This window comes from Armigeres subalbatus, chromosome 2, assembly GCF_024139115.2.
Source record: "Armigeres subalbatus isolate Guangzhou_Male chromosome 2, GZ_Asu_2, whole genome shotgun sequence".
NCBI classification, from domain to species: Eukaryota; Metazoa; Arthropoda; class Insecta; order Diptera; family Culicidae; genus Armigeres; species Armigeres subalbatus.
This window is the reverse complement of record NC_085140.1, coordinates 333,579,852-333,602,923: the sequence shown is the minus strand read 5'-3', so window position 1 is coordinate 333,602,923 and position 23,072 is coordinate 333,579,852. Positions and strand designations below refer to the sequence as shown.

The 23,072-nt window shown below is 42.2% G+C and overlaps 2 protein-coding genes, 1 long non-coding RNA gene and 1 other non-coding gene across 4 annotated transcripts in view; 2 read left to right on the top strand and 2 right to left on the bottom strand.

Moving 5' to 3' along the window:
- Positions 1-19,910, bottom strand: part of LOC134212790 (mediator of RNA polymerase II transcription subunit 16) — a 40,505-nt gene extending 20,595 nt beyond the window's left edge. Inside the window, exons 1-6 of the mRNA XM_062690956.1 lie at positions 19,668-19,910; positions 18,982-19,601; positions 17,903-18,919; positions 17,637-17,824; positions 17,262-17,570; positions 16,965-17,194 (exon numbers count right to left, since the gene is read on the bottom strand). Coding sequence (XP_062546940.1) covers positions 16,965-17,194; positions 17,262-17,570; positions 17,637-17,824; positions 17,903-18,919; positions 18,982-19,601; positions 19,668-19,732 — 2,429 coding nt within the window. The 5' untranslated portion in view covers positions 19,733-19,910. The remainder of the gene's footprint in view (positions 1-16,964; positions 17,195-17,261; positions 17,571-17,636; positions 17,825-17,902; positions 18,920-18,981; positions 19,602-19,667) is intronic.
- Trnat-agu (transfer RNA threonine (anticodon AGU)) lies at positions 5,706-5,781 on the top strand. The gene has a single exon. It is a non-coding gene; the product is annotated as a tRNA-Thr (tRNA).
- Positions 19,911-20,232: 322 nt separating the features above from the next.
- LOC134212791 (proteasome subunit alpha type-1) lies at positions 20,233-21,717 on the top strand. Its single transcript, XM_062690957.1, has 3 exons — positions 20,233-20,372; positions 20,523-21,143; positions 21,249-21,717. Exons 1-3 carry the CDS (start codon positions 20,370-20,372, stop codon positions 21,453-21,455), a joined length of 831 nt encoding a protein of 276 aa, XP_062546941.1. The 5' UTR covers positions 20,233-20,369; the 3' UTR covers positions 21,456-21,717.
- LOC134212792 (uncharacterized) lies at positions 21,679-22,843 on the bottom strand. The gene is made up of 2 exons (XR_009979346.1): positions 22,681-22,843; positions 21,679-21,928 (listed from the first exon to the last, which is right to left on the bottom strand). It is a non-coding gene; the product is annotated as an uncharacterized LOC134212792 (long non-coding RNA).
- Positions 22,844-23,072: the final 229 nt, after the last annotated feature.

Below are 23,072 nucleotides of genomic sequence, written 5' to 3'. Positions count from 1 at the left end.
CCTCCGGGAATTCATTCGGAAATTCCTCCAGGAATTCATTCGAAAGTTCCTCCAGGAAATCTTATAGAAGTTCCTCCGGGAATTCCTCCGGAAGTTCCTCCAGGAATTCCTCCGAAGATCTTTCAAGAAATTCTCCGGAAAATCCTCAAAGAATTTCTGCCGAAGTTCCACTGGAATTCCTCCGGAAGTTCCTTCAGGAATTCCTTCGGAAATTTCTCCAGCAATTCATTCGGAAATTCCTCCAGGAATTCATCCGGAAGTTCCTCCACGAATTCCTCCATGATTTCCTCCGGAAGTTCCTTCATAAACTCCTCGGGAAGTTCCGCCATGAATTCTTCCCGAAGTTCCTCCAGGAATTCATCCGGATGTTCCTAAAAGAATTTCCCTCGAAGTTCCTCCAGGAATTCCCCGGAAGTTCCTTCAGGAATTCCTTCGGAAGTTTCTCCAGCAATTCCTCCGGAAGTTCTTCCATAAATTCCTCCGGAAGTTCCTCCATAAATACTTCCGAAAGTTCCTCCAGGAATTCTCCGGAAGTGCCTCCAGGAATTCCTCCGGAAGTTCCTCCAGGAGGTTCCTCCGGAAGTTCCTCCAGGAGGTTCCTCCGGAAGTTCCTCCAGGAGGTTCCTCCAGGAATTCCTCCGGAAACTCCTCCAGGAAGTTCCTCCAGGAATTTGTCCGGAAGTTCCTCCAGGAATTTCTCCGGAAGTTCCTCCAGGAATTTCTCCGGAAGTTCCTCCAGAGATTCCTCTGGAAGTTGCTCCAGGAATTCCTCTGGAAGTTGCTCCAGGAATTCCTCCGGAAGTTCCTCCAGGAATTCCCCCGGAAGTTGCTCCAGGAATTCCTCCGGAAGTTCCTCCAGGAATTCCCCCGGAAGTTCCACCAGGAATTTTTCCGGGAGTTCCTCCAGGAATTCCATTGGAAGTTCCTCCAGGAATTCCATCGGAAGATCCTTCAGAAATTCCTTCGGAAATTCCTCCAGGAATTTCTTCGGAAATTCCTCCAGGAATTTCTTCGGAAGTTCTTTCAAGAATTTTTCCAGAAGGTGCTCCAGGAAGTTCCACCAGGAATTCCTTCCTAAGTTCCACCAGGAATTCCTTCGGAAGTTCTACCAGTAATTCTTCTGGAAGTTCCACCAGGAATTCCTTCGGAAGTTTCTCCTGGAATTCCTCCAGAAGTTCATGCAGGAATTTCTGCAGAAGTTACTTCGCGAATTCAGGAATTCTTTCGGAACTTTCAGAGATCCTCCAGAAATTTTTGACTTCCGAAGGAATTCCTGGTGGAACTTCCGAAGGAATTCCTGGTGGAACTTCCGAAGGAATTCCTGGTGGAACTTCCGAAGGAATTCCTGGTGGAACTTCCGAAGGAATTCCTGGTGGAACTTAGGAAGGAATTCCTGGTGGAACTTCCTGGAGCACCTCCTGGAAAAATTCTTGAAAGAACTTCCGAAGAAATTCCTGGAGGAATTTCCGAAGGAATTCCTGAAGGAACTTCCGATGGAATTCCTGGAGGAACTTCCAACGGAATTCCTGGAGGAACTCCATCGGAAGTTCCTGGTGGAACTTCCGGAGGAATTCCTGGAGGAACTTCCGGAGGAATTCCTGGATCAACTTCCAGAGGAATCTCTGGAGGAACTTCCGGAGGAATTCCTGGAGGAACTTCCGGAGGAACCTCCTGGAAGAACTTCCGGAGGAATTCCTGGAGGAACTTCCTGAGAATTCCTGGAGGAACTTTCGGAAGTATTTATGGAGGAACTTCCGGAGCAATTTATGGAAGAACTTCCGGAGGAATTGCTGGAGAAACTTCCGAAGGAATTCCTGAAGGAACTTCCGGGGAATTCCTGGAGGAACTTCGAAGGAAATTCTTTTAGGAACATCCGGATGAATTCCTGGAGGAACTTCGGGAAGAATTCATGGCGGAACTTCCCGAGGAGTTTATGAAGGAACTTCCGGAGGAAATCATGGAGGAATTCGTGGAGGAACTTCCGGATGAATTCCTGGAGGAATTTCCGAATGAATTGCTGGAGAAATTTCCGAAGGAATTCCTGGAGGAACTTCCGGAGGAATTCCTGGATCAACTTCCAGAGGAATCTCTGGAGGAACTTCCGGAGATATTCCTGGAGGAACTTCCGGAGAAATTCCTGGAGGAACTTCCGGACGAATTCCTGGAGGAACTTCCGGAGGAATTCCTGGAGGAACTTCAGGAGGAATTCCTGGAGGAACCTCCTGGAGGAACTTCCGGAGGAACCTCCTGGAGGAACTTCCGGAGGAATTCCTGGAGGAACTTCCGGAGAATTCCTGGAGGAACTTTCGGAAGTATTTATGGAGGAACTTCCGGAGGAATTTATGGAAGAACTTCCGGAGGAATTGCTGGAGAAACTTCCGAAGGAATTCCTGAAGGAACTTCCGGGGAATTCCTGGAGGAACTTCGAAGGAAATTCTTTTAGGAACATCCGGATGAATTCCTGGAGGAACTTCGGGAAGAATTCATGGCGGAACTTCCCGAGGGATTTATGAAGGAACTTCCGGAGGAAATCATGGAGGAATTCGTGGAGGAACTTCCGGATGAATTCCTGGAGGAATTTCCGAATGAATTGCTGGAGAAATTTCCGAAGGAATTCCTGAAGGAACTTCCGGAGGAATTCCCGGTGGAACTTCGGCAGAAATTCTTTGAGGATTTTCCGGAGAATTTCTTGAAAGATCTTCCGGAGGAATTCCTGGAGGAACTTCCGGAGGAATTCCCGGAGGAACTTCTATAAGATTTCCTGGAGGAACTTTCGAATGAATTCCTGGAGGAATTTCCGAATGAATTCCCGGAGGGATTTCCGAAGGAATTTCTGAAGGAACTTCCGGAGGAACTTCGGCAGAAATTTTTGGAGGATTTTCCGGAACATTTCCTGAAAGAACTTCCGGAGGAATTGCTGGAGGAACTTCCGGAGGAATTCATGGAGGAACTTCCGGAGGAATTCCTGGAGTATTTTCCGGAGAAATTCCTGAAATTTGTATCAGAGCAGTTTCAAGTTCAATCAGAATACTTTGAGCTCCTGATGTGTTTTCATGATGTTTGAGCAGCCCGCTCTTCATGTTTTCACCCCTGAATCCGGCTCTGGTTGAAATTTCAGAAAGTCAATTTCAAATTCAAACAGAGTTCTTTGAGATGCTGATGTGTTTTCATGAAGTTTGAGCAGTCGCATGCCCACTGCCCAGTTTTATTTCTATTGGTGATATGGCCTTTGCTCTCCCCATTTGGACCCCTGAAGCCAGCCCTGGTCAAAATTTTGGAAAGACAATTTGAAGTTCGAGCAGAATTCTTTGAGCTCCTGATGTGTTTTCATGAAGTTTGAGCAGTCGCATGCCCTGTTTCATTGCAATTGGTGATATGGCCCCTGCCTTCCCCATTTTCACTTCTAAATCCGGCCCTGGTTGAAATTTCAGAAGATCAATTTCCATTTGAAACCGATTTTTGAGCTCCTGATGTGTTTCCATGGTGTTTGAGCAGTCGCATGCCCAGTTTCATTGCTTTTGGTGACATGGCCCTTGCTCTTCCCTTTTGGACCCCTGAATCCGGCCCTGGTCAAAATTTCAGAAGGTCAATTTCAAATTCAAACAGAGTTCTTTGAGCTCCTGATGTTGTTTCATGAAGTTTGAGCAGTCGCATGCCCTGTTTCATTGCAATTGGTGATATGGCCCCTGCCCTTCCCATTTTCACTCCTAAATCCGGCCCTGGTTGAAATTTCAGAAGATCAATTTCCATTTGAAACAGATTTCTTTGAGCTCCTGATATGTTTCCACGGTGTTTGAGCAGTTGCATGCCCAGTTCCATTGCTTTTGGTGATATGGCCCTTGCTCTCCCCATTTGGACCCCTGAAGCCGGCCCTGGTCAAAATTACAGAAGGTCAATTTCAAATTCAATCAAAGTTCTTTGAGCTCCTGATGTGTTTTCATGAAGTTTGAGCAGTCGCATGCCCAGTTTCATTGCAATTGGTGATATGGCCCTGGTCACCCCCATTTCGACCCCTGAATCCGGCCCTGATATAAATTTCAGAAGGTCAATTTCAATTGAAAATTTAATATTTAAAACTCCTGATATGTAAAATTTGTGCAGCCGCATGCTCATGCAAATTTCATTGTAATTGAATTTTTAGCCCATAATCTACCATTGTAACCCTGAATGCGGCCCTGAATTCAGTCAATCCTGCCCTACTCAAATGGTGAAAACATCGGAATCGACTAAAAATCATTACAAAGATGCTTTTGGGTTGGTTTGATGGGTGATTTGATAAATTTTGGGCATGAACACGTCCAGAATATTGAAGAGATGTTTGAATTATAGAAAAACACCCCGCGCACACTTATTTTTAGCAATAACTCGGACCTGAACAAAAATTTTTATTTGAAAATGTATTAGAGCAAAAATATAGCTATTCCCATTGAGCACAAACGAAACCGCGAGGAATTCCGACGATCAGGTGCTGAATGCGAGCCATTTGAAAAAATCCGTTCGTCCTGGGTCTTAGAGGGTTAATGTGCCAACGAATCCATATGGAGTTTATTCAAATTCTCATAGATATTATAGGGAGCTAAACCGCTCACGAATGGGTATCATATTTTGGGACATAAACGGAAATACTCTCTGAAACGAGTACCAAGGATGTTAACAATCATTCAGTAATGTGCGTTCGATCATTTAGTAGTTTGTCAATAACACATCCCAGAAGCTGAATTTCAAAATATGTTGTATGGTGGACAACTCTACCTAATGGTTCGTTGTTTGAATTCCACTAGAAACGGAGTTATAGCTTTAGTTCCAGTAACTTAGACTAAATGATAACAAAATTCCAATCATTTAGTTTGAGTTACTGCATCTAGTGCTCTAACTTCGTTATTAATTGAATTCTAATATCGAACCATTAGGCAAAGTTGTAGAAAAACCTTCGCACTAGAAGTCCACCATACAACATATTTTGAAATTCAGCTTCTGGAATGTGTTATTGACAAACTACTAAAAGATCGAACGCACATTACTGAATGATCGTTAACATCCTTGACGAGTACGAGATTATACATAGCTGGCGGTAGCGCTACGGGTGGCATGGTGACGAGTCTAGTGCGGTATACAAGTTTTGCAGATTCAAATCTCCAGAAAATGTATTTAGAAAGGATGGGAAATAACAAAACCCCTGTGTTTGATTATCTACCAGGAGAGCTACTACAGATTCAGGAGAAAGTGGATCTACCAGAGGAATGGATATGGGATGAGTCGGAATTCCGGTCGGAAAGTCGGAAAGCTTAAGCTACGTTAAATCTGGAGAATTTTGTAACGCACTCGAGCTCTGCCCGTCGTTCACCTCGTTGATGTTGAAGATTATGAAAAGAAGGCGCCTCATCAAAGTGTGTGCAGTGAACGTTCGCTAATTGGATTTTTTTTCTAGTTGGGGGTTCAAGATTCCCAAATTGGACGCATAGTCAAATCACTCGCAATCCATTTCTCAAGCCAACACTTCCACATGTGTATAGTACACTTTTACATTAGAGGAGCGTGAGTATTTAAAATGTCGGGCGGCTATACACATTCTTCATCAGCAACTGTACTGATCAAGTGAGGTTGTGTAAGCTATTTGCCAGTCGGTCGTCAAGCTCAGACTCTGCGTTCAATTTGGGAATCTCGAGCTCATTCAGTAGCCGCTAGGTTGCGAAGGCCGACGGAGGTCCTTCGTAGCTTAGTTGGTTAAGAGCACCAGTCTAGTGTACTGTAGGGTCATGGGTTCGAGTCCCATCGAAGGAAAAGTGGTTACCTCCAATACATTTTCCAAATCAATATCTTCCACATAATGTACATTTTCACATATGAGTTTTCACAACATTGTAAATTAATGTCCAAGTGGGGTGGTTTAATCCCCGGAAATAGGCAATTAACTTGAACTAATGATTCTTACCCGGTTGCGCAGTCTACTCTCCTGCTCGGAACCGTCATCCTCGAAATTTAAGACCATCCTTGATCCCCACCCCCAGTTTTGTCTTTTTTGTCATGGATTGCACAAGACGGGGCTAATCAAATAGGTATACAAAAAAGGGTTTGGCAACTAATGCCTCTTCAGTGCTCGCTTCAGTGTATCTAACGGTTCTGTCCAGGTTGCGAAGCCTACTTTCCTGGTCGAAAAATAGATGCCGGCTTTGATTCCCAGTTCTAATACTGGCTTTATTTGTCACGGATTACATCAGATGATTCGGATGATCAAATAGGCTAGCAAAAAAAAGGTTTGGAAACTAATGGGGTTCCAATATGACTCATTCAGAATTGGAATAAATGCCGAACTAAAAACAAGAACGCTTTTAAGTTCGTTAATTCTTGACCGAAAATTTTACAACATATCTGTCGTGACCTGGACGACCGTTCGTCTTAACAAACTGAATCTCACTCTGTTTTGACACCCTAATTCCGAACTGTTCCCATGGAGAACAGAATCAAAATATCTTATCTACTACATTCTTCTCCTCCTCTACTCTGCAAGCATATAAGAAACAAAGATTGACTTTATTGCATTGCTATGTAATGTAAATGCCGGAAATCTGAATTGTAAACATCAAGCCTGGGGCAACAGTCGCAGCAATCGAAACAGCAACATCTGGAGCAACGACATGGAGGAAGGCCACTACACGATTCAGAGTCCGGATTCCTCTACTCGACTGAGTCGGTCCGTACTGCATGCTATAAACGACCTGTTCATCAGAACTATGCACGATCACATATCGCAGCCGGTTGTCTACCAGGAGCTCAGCTTGGAAATATATCCGGTGGTGGCGGAAGTGGAGTCCCTAATCAATCGGCATCAGCAGGTCGTTGATTCCAACATCAACTAGGGACAGGCACGTCCAGAAATCACCCTCCCCCCAGTTTTCGGCCACATTATCTTATTCTTATTCCCAAAGACTTCTCGGAGGAGTTGGAGATCTCAACTGGTGAATTGACGAGCTACATCAAATCATCGAAAAACATGAAGGCCCCAGGCTTCGATAGCATCCTGAATCTCGAGCTTAAGCATATGAGTGCTCCGTCCTTCGATCACCTTTCGCTGATCTTTAATCAGTGTCTCCATTTCAGCTACTTCCCATCGTCTTGGAAGCCAGCCAAAGTCAACCCCATTCGGAAGCCTGAGAAGGATCATTCCTCTCCGAAAAAGCACTCAAACAGCCATACGCATGTTTTGCAGTGGGCCGGCTGAGCTGACACTACGGAGCATGACAAACGATGACAAAACAAATTCGACAAGTGGTTGGACAAATCCCCGCCAGTTCTAAAATTTCCTAAATCTAAATATTATAATTATTATTCTAATTTGGAATCAGATTCCGTGAAAAGTATTCGATTTAAAATTGCTTAGCCTGTGACTGGGACTTTGAGTGCAATTACCAACTAACAATTTTGGTGCTAAAAGCTTCAACTTCTAGCCTTTGGCTGTATACTATTTGAATAAAAGCAGCCAATGCTGAATAAAAGAAAAGCCTCCGCAAATAATCCCTTAAACTTCAACTCGACTATTACCCAAATATCTATCAGCTAGTCAGATTGTGCCGAATATATTTCATCTTTTATCGTTTATGCAGCTTTCATATAGTCATAAAACAGCTCTGTCTGAATTAGCAACAGAGCTTATCGGTTAAGAGCTCATGTATGTAATTGAGTCGCTTGTTATCAACTTCCCATATTACGGTGAGTAGCATTCACAATGAAAACGTTTTCGCTGTTGTTATACCACTAACAATATAGCGTAATAGCGATATAAATGAACTAACGAAGCTTTTAGGCAACTTCTGTATCTTTGAAGATTACACAACGTTTAAGTAAACCTTATACTGCTTCTTTTACTAGCTTATCAGTATGGAACGTCAAAACCACAATGTTTACATTTGATTTTTGTTGCCGGAGCTGTGTATGAGCTATTGATTTCTGTAATGCAGCTACAAAGGTATTCACCTGCTCTTATAGCAACTGACAAAGCGCTGTCATTAATGCTAGCAGATAGTGTAAGAAAACAAGCCATTTAGAAGCGATATTTCTGTTGACGGCTACTGTTAAACGATTAGCAGCAGAGTAGCATCTATACAGATCGAGAAAATATTGCCTAAAAACAATTTCAGCGATTGATGATGCATAAAAGTTAGCCAACAGAACATGCTGATAGATGTTTGAATAATGGTTGAAATAATGCTGAAAGCATAATTTTTAAGCTTATGTGCTGAAAGCAGCATGTAGGCCTCTTTCTAACGTTTATACAGCATGAATCTGAAAATAGCGTTAGTAAAACAACCTATAGGGTGTGCGAAGAAGCACATCCATAATTTTCTTTGTTATTTACATATGTCAAAGTGACGGTGATGACAGAGCAGCGGCCATTGAATCAGGAGATCAGGAGTTCGAATCTAAGTAGCAACAACAGCAAAAAAAAAACATTAAATAAACTCCGAAATTTTCTCTCCTCTCAAATAATATTTAATCAAATTGAATTCAGTGGCTGTATAAAACTTATTTAACAGATTCAAAAAATTTGAATAAGCGCCATTGAAGCGAATTATATTACTAAATGGTTTAGTAAAGATTGAGAAAAAATTGTGTAACATGCTGTAAAGTAGTTGTGCAGGCACGTCAAAAACAGCTGAATAGATTCGCCAGATTTGCTGGTAAAAGCATTGAATAGAAGTTCTTGATCATATCTATAGCACACATATTCAGCTTGAAGCCGTATAGACGAGTTGAAATAACATTTACATTGACATTAAATGTTAGTTGGGTAATAACATAAAGCAATTTCAATAATAAGATGCCTATTTCCAGCTTCTCACATGTGCAGAATTACTGATCTACTTATATTAGTTACTTAATCTAATTGAACCAAATACACTGAACATTTAATTATCCCTAAGTAAGTAGAACAAGTACAAAATGAATTATGAAAGCATGCAATTTACCCTAAATTATATCCTAAACAGTTTAAACATAACCTAGAAGCTACCAGCTAAGAGAGGATTCGGGTGAAGCAAATACTGAAGATTTGTAAGTAACTATACCTATTAATTCGCTAAATGTAAAACTAATTAAAAATATATTATAGTTAAAATTGCCCTGAAACTGCAGCATTCTTAGTTCCGCTTCTAGAAAATTCAGTCGAAACAAATTTTAAAAATCTTCATCGATTCCTCCAGCATGGCGACTTTGAAAGTAAACGATCCACAGGGCGAAGGAACCTGTGAGGGTTGCAACCGCCCCGATCATATTGAAAACATGGTAACGTGCGATGATTGTAGTACCTGGTACCACTACAGCTGTGCGAAAGTTGATTCTACCATCAAGCATCAGTCGTGGAAGTGCCAACCATGTGGACTCATCTCCGAAACTATTGTGACGGCCAACGCAGGAGACGGTGCTAGCCTGACCGTGCCCACCGGAGCGACAAGAAAGTTGGCGAAATTGACTGGCAGCAAAGCAATACTACTCATAAATTGAAGAGAACTAATGCAAGTAAAACCGTAAGTGTAACGTCTAGTGCAAGGGCTCGTCTCGCCATGGAGGTAGAAGTTCTGAACGAACAGCAACAGTTAGAGGAGCTTGAATTAGAGAAGGAAAAGCAGATCAGGGCTAGGCATATAGTTCAAGAGCAGTTGATAAAGATCGCGAGTTAGAAATAGAGACCATAAGGTTAGAGGAAGAAAAGGCGTTTCTTGAGAAGAAGACAGCCGAGGAGCTCAGGTTCCGCAGAAATCAGATGGCGATTAAAAAGAAATCTTTGGAAGAGAAGGATAAACTCATCCGTGAGCATTCACAGCGCGGGAGTAGTCGGGCATCGGGCATCAGCCAAAGTGAATCTGAGGTGGGTGCAAAGGTGAACATGTGGTTAGAGACTACAGAACAGCAAATCCATAGCGATCGACGAATTTTACCAGCGATAAGTGATCCAACCGATGCGGAATTAATGAGCTCTCTTAATAAACTACAGTTGCCGCAGCAAAGTATCGAGCAGCGAAACGTCAGGATCGGTGTCCAAATGAGCAGCAATAATAACTCAGCTGAAGCTCTTCGGGATTTGAATGATTGTACCAAACGGCTCAACGACAACACAAGGTGTGGTCAGAAAACGAACGACAAAACACTCGGATTTTCCAAACAAAGGTGTGCACAGTTCCATCAAGACGAACTCGAAGACCAACATGCCTGCACAATGGATCAAACAGTTGAACAGGGCCCTAACAAACCGTCAACTTGCCGCCCGTCAGGTAATGGGGAAAGATCTTCCAGTATTCTCGGGTCGCCCTGAAGAATGGCCCATATGGGTTAGTAATTTCGAAAGATCAACTGCGACGTGTGGATTTTCCCAAGACGAAAATCTTATCCGACAACGTTGTCTTAAGGGACCAGCGCTAGAAATGGTTCGCTTTTGACACCGGCTAGTGTGCCACATGTGATAAAGACTTTACAGATGCGCTATGGTCGACCGGAAACCTTGATGTGGGCCCTCACTGAAAAGATTCGGCATCTTTCGGCGCCGAAGATGGATAACTTGGAGAGTATCATCGACTTCGGAATGGCCGTAGACAACCTTGTGTAACACTTGGAGACTGCAAAACAACATCTGCAAGCGCATCTAATAACACCGGTAAGCTGCCGGTGGATTACAGAATGAAGTGGGCGGCATACAAATGTGCTAGAGTCGATGCCGATCTTAGAACTTTCGGGACGTTTATGAACTCTATCGTAGAGCTAGTTTGACGTAGCGGATGAAGGAAGAAGGATCATATATACGGAGGATAACACGCCTTCCTCCTTAGCCGTGCGGTAAGACGCGCAACTACAAAGCAAGACCATGATGAGGGTGTCTGGGTTCGATTACCGGTGCCAGTCTAGGCAATTTTCGGATTGGAAATTGTCTCGACTTCCCTGGGCATAAAAGTATCATCGTGCTAGCCTCATGATATACGAATGCAAAAATGGTAACCTGGCTTAGAAACCTCGCAGTTAATAACTGTGGAAGTGCTTAATGAACACCAAGCTGCGAGGCGGCTTTCCCCAGTGTGGGGATGTAATGCCAATAAGAAGAAGAAGAAGAACACGCCTTCCAACAGTGGTGGCCAAGAGGATAAACCACAAAAAAGGACGTGTGTTGTGTGCGGAACACGCTAAAAATGAACTACTCAAAATTGAGTCGAATCCGACTCATTTTCATTAAAAACGGGACAACTCAAAATTTGAGTAAAAGATACTACTTTAATAAAATGATGATTGCACTTAAACTAGGAGTCTGTTTGTCGTAAAATGCACTTAGATAGATAGATAAACTTGATTCACATCTGTCGTATTAAAAATTGATGGAAGGCCAAGCTTAACTTTTGCGAAATCATCATTTTATTGAAGTAGTATCTTTTACTCAAATTTTGAGTTGTCCCGTTTTTAATGAAAATGAGTCGGATTCGACTCAATTTTGAGTAGTTTATTTTTAGCGTGAATGGAAGGCCATCGGGTCCACGATTGTCAGCAGTTTAGATCATTGAACGTCGACGAAAGACACAAAATTGTCAACCAGAACTCTTTGTGTAGAACTTGTTTAAACCAGCATGGTAGATGGCCATGTCGGACCTGGTAACGCTGCAGAATTGCAGGTTGCCGATTACGGCACCCCCTTCTACACTCAGTGGCGCAGACCACTACAGTTGCGGTTTACACTGGTCATTTGGGCAAAAGGCAGTCTCCAGAGGGGTTCACTGTTTAGAATATTGCCAGTAACCCTTTTTGGGCCAAATGGGAAGGTCGAAATATTTGCGTTTATAGATGAAGGTTCTCAACTTACCCTCTTGGAAGAGGACGTCGCTTCCAAACTTGGTATTTCTGGACCACGTGAATCACTACAGTTGCTATGGACAGGAAATGTTACACGCAGTGAATCCAAATCTCAACGACTGCTGGTGGATATTTCTGGATCGCGAATAAGCTCGTCGTTGCTAGTACGGCTGGTAAATAGATGCTCCCTAAGCAATCATTGAACTATGGTGGTCTAGCGGCAAGATATCCCCACATTTGTGGGCTATTGATCAACGATTACAAGGATGTTTCACCGAAGCTACTGTTTGGTCTTGACAACCTAAAGCTCACAATACCGTTGAAGATACGTGAAGGTAACTGGGACCACCCAATGGCAGCCAAATATCGTCTTGGCTGGAGCATCTACGATTGTCCCTTTAGCGAGGTAGGACCGATTACTTGTGGGTTTCACGGTGGATGATGGACGAATCACTATCAATAATTGAACCAGTTAGTTCGGAACTGTGTAGCGTTGGATAACTCTGGAATAACATCGCCCATAGCTCATTTAGAGTCCGATGAAGAACAACGTGCAAGTGAAATTTTGGAAACAAAAAATCAGAAGGGTTATGTACAAGACACAACCGCCCAACGTAAACTACGTAAGGCAGTTTTGTTCATTGAGGATTGTAGTGCCATCATGCATGAATATTTTTATAAAATTCATTTGATTACTTATGTCACTGGTTTCGAACAAAACTAGCGTATCTTAAGATATGAAATTGTTGGATACGATTTATTCCTAAGTGGTAGTGGTTGCGTCCGACGCAATGAGAAAACAGAACTGTGCAATAAAAATCCTATTCGACTAAATGCTGATGTCATATTAGAAATTCGGATACAGTACTCGTCGATAGAAAATCCTTCCGCACGCGATGGCATATGAGCAAGTCAAACCACCTTCCTTTTGCCAGTGAAGATTTATCAGCTTCCACACTAATATTCTTCCCTCCCCCTTCATACGGGAGCTTGGCAGAAGGAAGGTCGTGTGATATGTGCCATCACAAATATTGCCCTCCGCTCGCTTTCAAATCGACTTCTATAAAAACATTCTTCATGCCTGCCGTATCCTAACGGAACTATCAATTCTATACTTTCGCCTCTAATTCTATCATGGTTGTTTGTCTATCAAGTTTGGAAGATGATATTAGCATTTCCATATCATTGTAAATCGTTTAACTTCACGTAGAAGTAACACACACGAAATCATTAATTTAGTCATATAGCCCGTTTCATGAACGTATGCGTTCCGAAGCTTTTGTCGTATACAATAAGTACCGCATGATTGCACCCACGTATTATAAAAATATCTTAAGTGCATTCACACTTCCTGAATCAAAGTTAAATCCTTCTGATTCAGGCGTGCATTTAATTGGAGAAAATATTATTGGGCCGATATAAATATATTTTTTAAAATATGTCCCCCCCCCCTTCGGATTGTTTTGCTCAAAAATAACAATTTGAGGTGCAACAAAAAAATTTCCCGGTAAATTTTGAGAACTTTCAAAACATTCTTTAACAAATCCGAGGAGTTTTTTTTAAATCTTTTTTTCCATTTTAATATTTATTTTTTACTAGCAGACCCGATGAACTTTGTTTCGCCTAAAATTGATTTATTCTCTGATTAGTTCTCGAGTTATGCAGAAATTTTTGGTTTATTTGTATGGGTGTCCCTATTTCCAGAAGTGGGAGGCGTTGCAAACCATCACAGAAACAAGGTTGTTAACGTTAATCAACGTTTAACGGCGTTACGTTGAATCGTTGACGTTAATTTCAACGTTCAACGCAAGCTTCTATGACTCGCTAAATGCCCTGGTTAACGTTAACGTTAACGAAATTCGTTAATTAACGTTAACGTTTCGCGTTAATTATCCCGTCGATTAACAGAAACCTCAGTAAAGCAGCCTCACAATATCTACATAATGTACAAAATAACAATCCGGCACTAATAAATTAACTATTTTTGCTATGTCGATGTCGGCAGTACCCGGCAGTTTCACTTCCGTACCACGAGCACCTTTTTAGTGGCAAAGTAGGTACAAGTTTGGTTTGGTTTTGCATCCTGAAATTTTCACTTGTTTATCAAACCGTTGGCCATGACAACGCTTCCGACGATGCATCGCTTCTTGAGAAAATCAACGATGGAATCAACGTTGGTGTTGACGTTGATTCAACATTTTTCATTAACGTTAACGTTTATTTTCAAAACATTCAACGCAACGCCGTTGACGTTAAATTTTCAAAAAATTAACGTCAACGGCGTTAATCGTTGATTAACGTTAACACCCCTGCACAGAAACATATCTTCCCTTCCAAAACCTCCACACGCCAGATTTGGTTCCATTTGCTTGATCTGGAGTTATGATGAAATTGGTGTTTCATTTGTATAGGAGCCAGGTTTCCAGGTTTCCAGGCCCCAAAAACCTCTGCATTCAAATGTTCACGCCGCTCGATTCAGTAGAAGAAGAAGAAGATTACCCCCTCCCCCTTGACTTTGCGGAGATCATATTTTATAATCATAACAATTGATCATCTCATGCCTGCACAAACATGCCCCTATCTGTATCACTTTTTATACAGCATGCACAACATTACGCATTTTTGTTACATTTGTTTCGACCGCGGTCATTGGTCTGGCTCCATTGTTCTACTTTTTGTGCGAAACACCGCACAAAGAGCAGAGTCCAAAAGCAAACCGCACTGAACGGCGACGGCCGAAACGAGACTCTTGCGGACAAGAAAAGAGGGTGCTGCCAAAATGATCCGATACCCTATTTTAACGTTCATAACCCAAAGTTTCAATATAATTTACAAATTGGTAGAAAATTTCCAAGTCGATTGATATATAAATCTCAAAAATCCATCGGAAGATAAAGGTGCTATTAACGTTCAAAATCTTACATGATTTCGTGACGGTCTCGAATTTGGAAATTTTCATTTGTCACCCTGTATCCGAGTCCTCCCCTTAGACGTAGTTTACGTCAAAACAAGGAGAATTTCCACCGGGTTTGAAACTGGCCTTCTCTGGAGAACGGACAACGTGCAGCTGCCCAACAGCTATGAAATGGTCTACATACGGCTCCGTAATCTTAAAAGGAAGCTTTGCGATAATGAACATCTAAACGAACGTGTACGGACGATAATACTAAATTACGTTGAAAAGCAATATGCGCACGAAGCAACGAAATATGAACTAACTACGACAAAGCCAGAAAAATGCTGATATTTGCCTCTTGGCATCGTTTCTCACCCGAGAAAAAACAAAGTTCGATTGATTATGGATGCGAGAGCAGTGGTAGACGGCGTGTCATTCAACTCGGTTCTCAGCAATTTTCGGAGGTTCCAGTAGGTATTCTTTAGACGCCGACATAAAGGAAATGTTTCACCGTATCAAGATACGAGAAGAGGATTGACAGTTCCAAAGGTTCCTGTGGCGAGACCGACCGGACGTGGAACCGACAATATTCGTGATGAACGTAGCAATCTTCGGGTCCACGTGTTCCCCGAGCTCGGACCATTATGTCAAAAATCGCAATGCACGGGATTTCGCCGATGACTATCCAACAGCGGCCAACGCAATCATCCGCCACCATTATGTCGACGATTATCTGGACAGTTTCGGAACGAGAGAGGAACCAGTAACAGTCGGCCGTGAAGTGAAGACAATCCACGAGAAAGGCGGTTTTGAAATACGGAATTTCTTGTCCAACAAACCGGAAATCGCCGAAAGTGTGGGAGAGAATGGTCCGCTCTGTGAAAATGGCCATAGGAACGTTCCTCGCCACCAAGCCACCAAGAAACCGAACGATGAAACATTGGAAACGATTATCATAGAAGCTGAAGGAATAATTAATTCGTGACCGTTGACTTATATCCCATTAGAATCTGCCGACCAAGAATCACTTACTCCCAATCATTTTTTACTAGGAAGCTCTAGTGGTATCAAGCAGCTATCGGTATTGCCAACGGAGTATCGTACGACTCTGAGAAGTAGCTGGAAGCTGGCCCAACATTTGACCGAAGGATTTTGGAGGAGATGGCTTAAAGAATACCTGCCAGTACTGCCAAATCGATCGACCAACTGATATTCACAATTCTTATGCTAAGATAGACTTCTGGTCAAAATTTCAGCTCAACTGGTTGAAATTTAGGTGTGCTTCAAATCGATTTAGTGTTTTTGGCATAATTTTGCCCCTAAAAAAATTGTAACTCTGAGTGGGAAGAACGAAATGAAAGCCATACCTCTCCTCGAAAACTTTACCCATTAAATGAGATAAATTCACCCATTTTCACCCATGCACCCCAAAGGGTGCTGAGATGTCATCAAATAGGTATTTTTTTCATGAACAAAAAAGAGTATTTTCCCCCATCAGCGAGTATCTCTTTCGAAAAATTAGATTGGGTAAATTTTATGCATACCAAATATTTATCTAGCGTAACAGCCATTTTTCTGAAAATCAGTTCCTCAGTTGATAAATCATTATTTTGTTTGAAACTCCTCCGGAAAAACTGATAACTTATTCCAAAAAATATTTAAAAACCTGTCTTGTTGTACGGATAATTTGCAGACACCTGTATGCCCAGAATAAGGCAATAATACGGATGATTATTGTAAAGCGAGTTTTTATACTTCTTTTAATTTTTATGCCGAATGGTCGTTATGCCAAATGGTCCTAAAATCATTATGACTATTTTTCTTCATTATGCCACATGCTCGTTATGCCAAATGGTCTTTATGACAAATTGCCCCTGGCTGTTCAACTCGTTATGCCAAATAGAACTACGCCAAAAGGCATTATGCCATTTGGGGTAGCCCCCTGTATGGCCGTGCCTTGTACACAACCCTTTTGATTTTTTACTAATATTCTGTACTCACTTTTTCGCACTTGCGAGCCGATTAGATTGGCGTGCGACTGATAGTACCTACAACACAACGCGCATTCGAAAAGGGGATCATCCATTTATATCGCGAAAATCAGACCACATACTGGACCGCGCAAAATGGACTATAATTGTCTAAATATTCAAAGAATCGCTTTGGCTTTCAAAGCCTGATAATTTAAGCTTCCAATAAGCCTGGTAATAAAGAAATATTTCTCAAACCACATTGTAACACTTACCGACACTTGTCGAACCACCGCTGCTCCCAGGCCTTCATGGCGGCTGTTTTAGCTACGCTGACCACGCTGCTACACGATCCGCAGCGCGTGCATCGCCGTAGGGAGGGCGGTCGACGACCCAACTGCAAATACATCACCGAATCGATCACGTTATCATTGGAGAGGCCTCCCTCGACGATCGGCACCTCCGGGCAGAACTTGAGCGATTCGTTCTCTATGCCGTAGTCGCACTGCAGCGAAACATTGAGACATTCAATCAATTGTTTAAAATAATAAAATTGCATTCGAAATTCTCACCATAACAGGAAGAGTTACATGCGGTAGTAACGGCGATGCGATCATGGTCCTCGACGGAACGTACTGCAGCTGTGGGATCAGCACCTGATTTGGCAGCAAACAGCATTCGTCCAGCAACAGATCGTCCGGTTCGTTGGGATTTAGCGAAAGCTTTGTAAGCAAACGGAAAAGCGTTCCCAGAATGTCCAAGTTGTCCGCCGACCGTGAGAATACGGGAAGACATTGCGGGTTCAACAAACCCCAGATACGGATCATAACGAGCAGCTCGCGGATGCTGTTGAGGGCGATGAGGTCCTTACTGATGTCGTACTGTAGGAAATTATAAAAGCGATGAATTATAATTTCCTAACAATCAAAAGAAAATCAGAAACTTACGCCTTGAGACTTGTTGGACATAAAAGAACGACTTTCAGGCAGCTTCGCCAGAATGTTCAGTGCCAAATCGGCAACCCATTGAATCAATTGTTGCAAACTTTGCAATGTCGGCCGCTCCATGGTGAACTCCTTCGCTTCCACATTTAGCAACACTTTGTCCACATCGGGAACGGACTCCGATAGGACCACTGCATCAGAAATATATTCATTGATGATTCATGACTAAATAAGATGTTTATGTATCAAATCGATAAACGAATACTTACTCGCTAAATTCTCCGCCGGGCCCTTATCGTGGGAGGTTAAGTCCGACGGCCGCAGAAGACTCTTGAAGGCAATCAATATCGAGTGCAAAATCAGCAAATTGGATAAATCATGCGCTTTCTGCTGTCCGGAAATCGATAATCGATACAATGCAATCTTCATGGTGAGAAAGTTGACATAATAATACTGTTGAACGCTGGGTGGCTGTTTGTGGAAGTTTTCCGTAAGTCGCTCGAGCACATTTTCCAGAATTTGCGTCTTAAGCGTGAGCAGGATGTCCAGAGAATCCAGTCCGGTGACCAAGCAATATTCAAGCAGGTTCACGGTTTGCACGATCAGGGCCGGTGTTCCGAGTTGGTCCTGACACATGAAGTTGCACCGATAGACGTACAGTTGGCCAAAGGTATCCAATGTTACGAACAGGTGCCCCAAATTGGTGACATCGATTGCACCTATTTTGATACCTAAACGAATCTGCTTGCTTGAGTGATCGTTTGGATCGCGAATAGACACAACATTCGTGCAAGTTAACCGTTTGAAAGACTCTCTTTGCAAGCAGTGGATACTGTTATCACTCATGGCCAGATAAATGAACGAATTACTCAAAAAGTTCAATTTAGTCGTGGTTACTTTTATCACTTTTGAATTGTACATGTAATGATTCTTGCTGGCCCATACCAACGTCTTGAAAGGCTCATTCTTATTGTTTTGGAACAGCTTGTGAATCGGAGTGGATTCTTCGTTCAACTCCCATTGCTCAACGAAACATCCACCCCCGGTATGGTTTGAGGAGACAATCAATGAATCGGCCTCCTCGTTGAAAACCCATTTGACGTTGGCCACGCGAAGATCTTTCAAATCTTTACCCATGCCTTTCGCCAGGAAGAAGCTTGGGAGTACCGTACTTTTGATTTCCAGAGATTCTTCAGTCTTTTTAATTGTCACACGAAAGCACTGAATCATACTGGAATTTGTGAACTTAGAGTCCCCATTACCAACTGCTATTCTGAAACTGCCATCTGAAACAATTAAAAATTAATTTTGTTCATTCTACACATATTGTGGGGGTCAATTTTCTTACTTTTGCCATAGCAAATATCAGCGGTCGTGTAGAAATTACGAGTAACCGCCAAGCTTTCGGTCATTGGCGCCAACTTCATTGGCTCTACTAATTTCTGAATGTTTGAATTAGACTCCGGTGGGATGACGAAAGCTCCCAGCATCCCAGTTGCGGAAACAACCAATACTCCATCCACAGGAACCCCACCAAACTGCCTAACACTAGCCGCGAATTTCACCTTCTGAAACTTCTCCAGGTACAAATACTGATCCTTCTTATCCATCTGCAGGTTCAGCTTCCTTCCATTGTGAAAAAACGCCGCAGCAATGATGTTCTCACCGGGAAACTTTACACTGTACGCCGGTTTCCATTCCGACAGCAAGTTATCCTTCTGGATAAATATCTGCACGTGGCCATTGCGGTCACCCACTAGCAGAAATCGCCCCAGAACGTCCCACTCAAGAACCGAGATGGGATACTTGTTCGAGGTGACGTGGTACGGGAACCAGGGTGCATTCAAATCCACCACGTAGATGTGGAAGCCCCAGCCCTGAATGGGCGATGGCTCGGTTAGCTCGTTGGTCGTGGTGAAGGCAAGTATATTGCATGGCGAGGTGTTGCAGATGAACTCGAAGTTTTGTCTTAAAATTAACAAGATTGACTTGGTAATGTTCTGGAGATTTATATTGAGAAGGTACTATACTTACTGCGTATCCGTGAAGCTGAAAGTGTTGGCGTTGCCTTTGCGATGAGTGGTATACAGAAGATCCATTTCCAAGTTATCCACTAACCCACGATAGCGTATCTAATAAAGCTTAGCTTACGAATCGAATATTTTATTAATGGAACAGCGATTTTTTCTAACTTCGCTGAATAAAAAAATTGAAAATGAAACGCATCAATCTGTAAAACAAAACAAACTCGGTCCGGTTGCTTGCAGTGTTGCAGTGTTCGCAGTCTTTGCAACATGACGTCCCATTAGTCTTGTTCAATGAGAGCTTGAAATAGGAATTTGATGTTGCATGAAGAAGAAGCAGAAAGATTTTTTTTAAATGGCACGTGTCGTATTTACCTAAATAATAAAATATAAATAATATATTTTTTTAATTCTTTTGAAAAGTTAGCTAAACCTCTAGCCAGTCGTGGCTAATCGTTTTTCATTAAGTTGTATTTATTAAATAGAATTTTCGAGTTTTAAGTTTGCAGCCGAATTCTGGTTCACACTGAGTAGCACCAGTTTAGCGTGTTTTGTGTCTCTTTAATCTTCTTTACCGACCGCAACATCGCAACATTTTTGGCCTTTTTGGCAGCTTTGACAACCAAACAAACGCCGTGTCCGTGCCGCTTCGCAAGTCATCTTTGAAGAAAATCGCAGTTAAAAAGTGACATAGCATTTCTGTAGAATAAAAATGGTAATTTTGGTGTTATTTTATAAGGAATTACTACTTAAACTGTTCAACAATTTGCAAATCTCTAATTTCCGTTGAAAAGTGATGAAATATTCCTCAAACCGCTTTTAATATTCGCAGTGTTTGCTAACCAATGATTCTAACCTATTGTAGTTCCGCAACCAGTACGATAGCGATGTCACGGTCTGGAGCCCTCAGGGTCGCCTCCATCAGGTTGAGTACGCAATGGAAGCAGTCAAGCTGGGCTCGGCGACCGTCGGTTTAAAGAACAAGGACTATGCCGTTTTGATTGCTTTGAAGCGAGCATCATCGGAGCTTTCGTCGTACCAGAAGAAAATCATTTCAATCGATGATCATCTCGGAATTTCGATCGCTGGTATAACGGCCGACGCCCGTATCCTGAGCCGGTACATGCGGCAGGAGTGTCTGAATTACAAGTACTCGTACGATGATAACTATCCGGTCGGACGACTGATTGCCAATGTCGGCAACAAAATGCAGGTGTGTACTCAACGCTATGACAGACGTCCCTACGGCGTCGGTTTGTTGGTGGCCGGCTATGACGACCAGGGGCCACATATCTACCAAACTTGCCCGAGTGCGAATTTCTTCGATTGCAAGGCCATGTCCATTGGGTCAAGATCTCAGAGCGCCAGAACCTATCTGGAAAAGCACTTGAACGTTTTTCCAGATTGTACCAAGGAGGAGCTAATCCGTCACGGGGTGCAGGCCCTGCAGGATACTTTGCCTAATGAGGTGGAGCTCAACAATAAGGTAGGAACCATAACAGAGTCTAGTCTAGGCTTCAAATACATCCCAATTTCCCCTCTTTATCAAGTAGGGAACACATTTTTATCAATGATAATTGTCCTATTTCAGAACATTTCAATTGCCATCGTCGGCAAGGATGAGAAGTTCCGCATCCTGGAAGAACTCGAAAATGCACAATATCTAACCAACATTGTGCGTCGCGGGGGTGGCGGACCTGGACAAGCTGCTGCTTCTGGTGGTAGCCAACCGCCGGCCGATGACGATCAGCCGCAACCCCCAAACGACCCGACCCCAGCCGTGGCGATGGAAAGTTAAAGCGTAGTACTTCGGAGGAATCGCTGAACGATGATCCTGATGTTCATTGCTGTGATCATTCAGGTTTATCACAAACCTTGCTCGGCAGTCTCTTTAACTGGCCCTCTTTTGTGTTTACGGTTCAAGAAATATGTTGGGTGGGGGTTTGAAAACGATCTTTCAAATCCCCACCCAAAACAGGGATAAAATTTATAATGTGGTATTTCGGAATTATTGCAAACTCTTTATTATTCTTTTCAATAATTATATTCAATCAATCAAATCAACATGTTGAATTTAATATATATCACAGCTTTTGATAGCCTAACACACGAAAAAACGCAATTCTAGCGGTAAGAAGGTCTTTCCGGCGCAGAAGTCGTTTGACTTTTGTCCGTAGGAGGCAGAATGAGCGGCTTAACGAAATAAAAGCCTAAATGGAGAGTAACAACCGTGCCGGCGAGAAGCTTGAGCACATTTTTGCGGTCCATAATCTGCAAAGTAAAAATTGCGTTATTCATAACATTATTTATATAGAGTAAGTGTTTTAAAAACGAGATCATTCCATTTAATTCCGCTGATAAGTCAGAAGAATGACTTATCTTGTTTTACCCCAAAGCTGTCAAAAGAAAAAAAAGACAATCGAATATCCATGAATTGGAATGCTACTCTTTAATAATTTTCAACCGATTTTGACTTGTTAGCTTGTTTTTAAATCTATTCGAACATTATGTTTTTAGCGAGAACACTGAAATCTGTAACCATGCAATTATAATGTGTTAAGATAGGTAAGATATAATCATGATTTGCAAGAGCCCGATGTACAAATAAGTTTTTTATTTAATTCTCTAAATTAGTTGAAAATTACCAATATTGTTATGTGTTAATGCATCAATTTGTAGGCCTTCCACGTGATAACAAAATTTAGATCCCCCGTCCGCTCACAACTTTTTCAACAAAGATGCTTTCACGAGTTCTTAGACGTCACCGAGTTCCAGTCTTCTGCTCCGAGAAGCATCGGAATTTCATCTCTCCAAGTTACAACAGGTATCTGGCCTATCTATTCTTATTCAAAACTGGTTTAAAAATTGCTTCAAATGTAAACAGTTTAAATGTCTGTACTATTGTATTGGCTATATGGATATAGAGATTAATTTGGTTCGAAAGAAAAATCAAAACTTTGTTAAAAACATAATACGTATAGTTAATGTTACTTTCGTCATACAGCATTTATTTTTGTGCTTACTCTATTAAATGAATTTTCTAAGTTCTAAAATGTAGTTTTCCTCACTCTTTATCTTATTGTAATGTTATTCTGATTATTCTATTTTGTAATACATAATCATCGTAAATCGTTCTCACATGGCACAGCCCTGTTTGATCTGATGCGCATCTTGCTATAAAATTGGAGCAATAGAGATTGCTGACGTTTACTCACCCTTCTCTTTCAAGCGTATGGGAAGGATAGGATTTGTTTTCATCGGGAAACGCTTCGGAAGCGTTTCCCGATGAAAACAAATCCTCACCACTCTGTGCGGATGCAAAAGAAAGATGATTAAACGTCAGCAAGCCTTATAGGCTTTTTCATGTGACATTGCCGAGCAAGCTGCCGAGACATGCACTTTTTTTTCTTCTTCT

What these genes read in the sequence shown, in the direction of transcription:
- LOC134212791 (XM_062690957.1), top strand. An exon ending in AGGTGGAGCTCAACAATAAG is followed by an intron (nt 21,144 to 21,248) that starts GTAGGAACCATA and finishes GTCCTATTTCAG; the next exon opens with AACATTTCAATTGCCATCGT.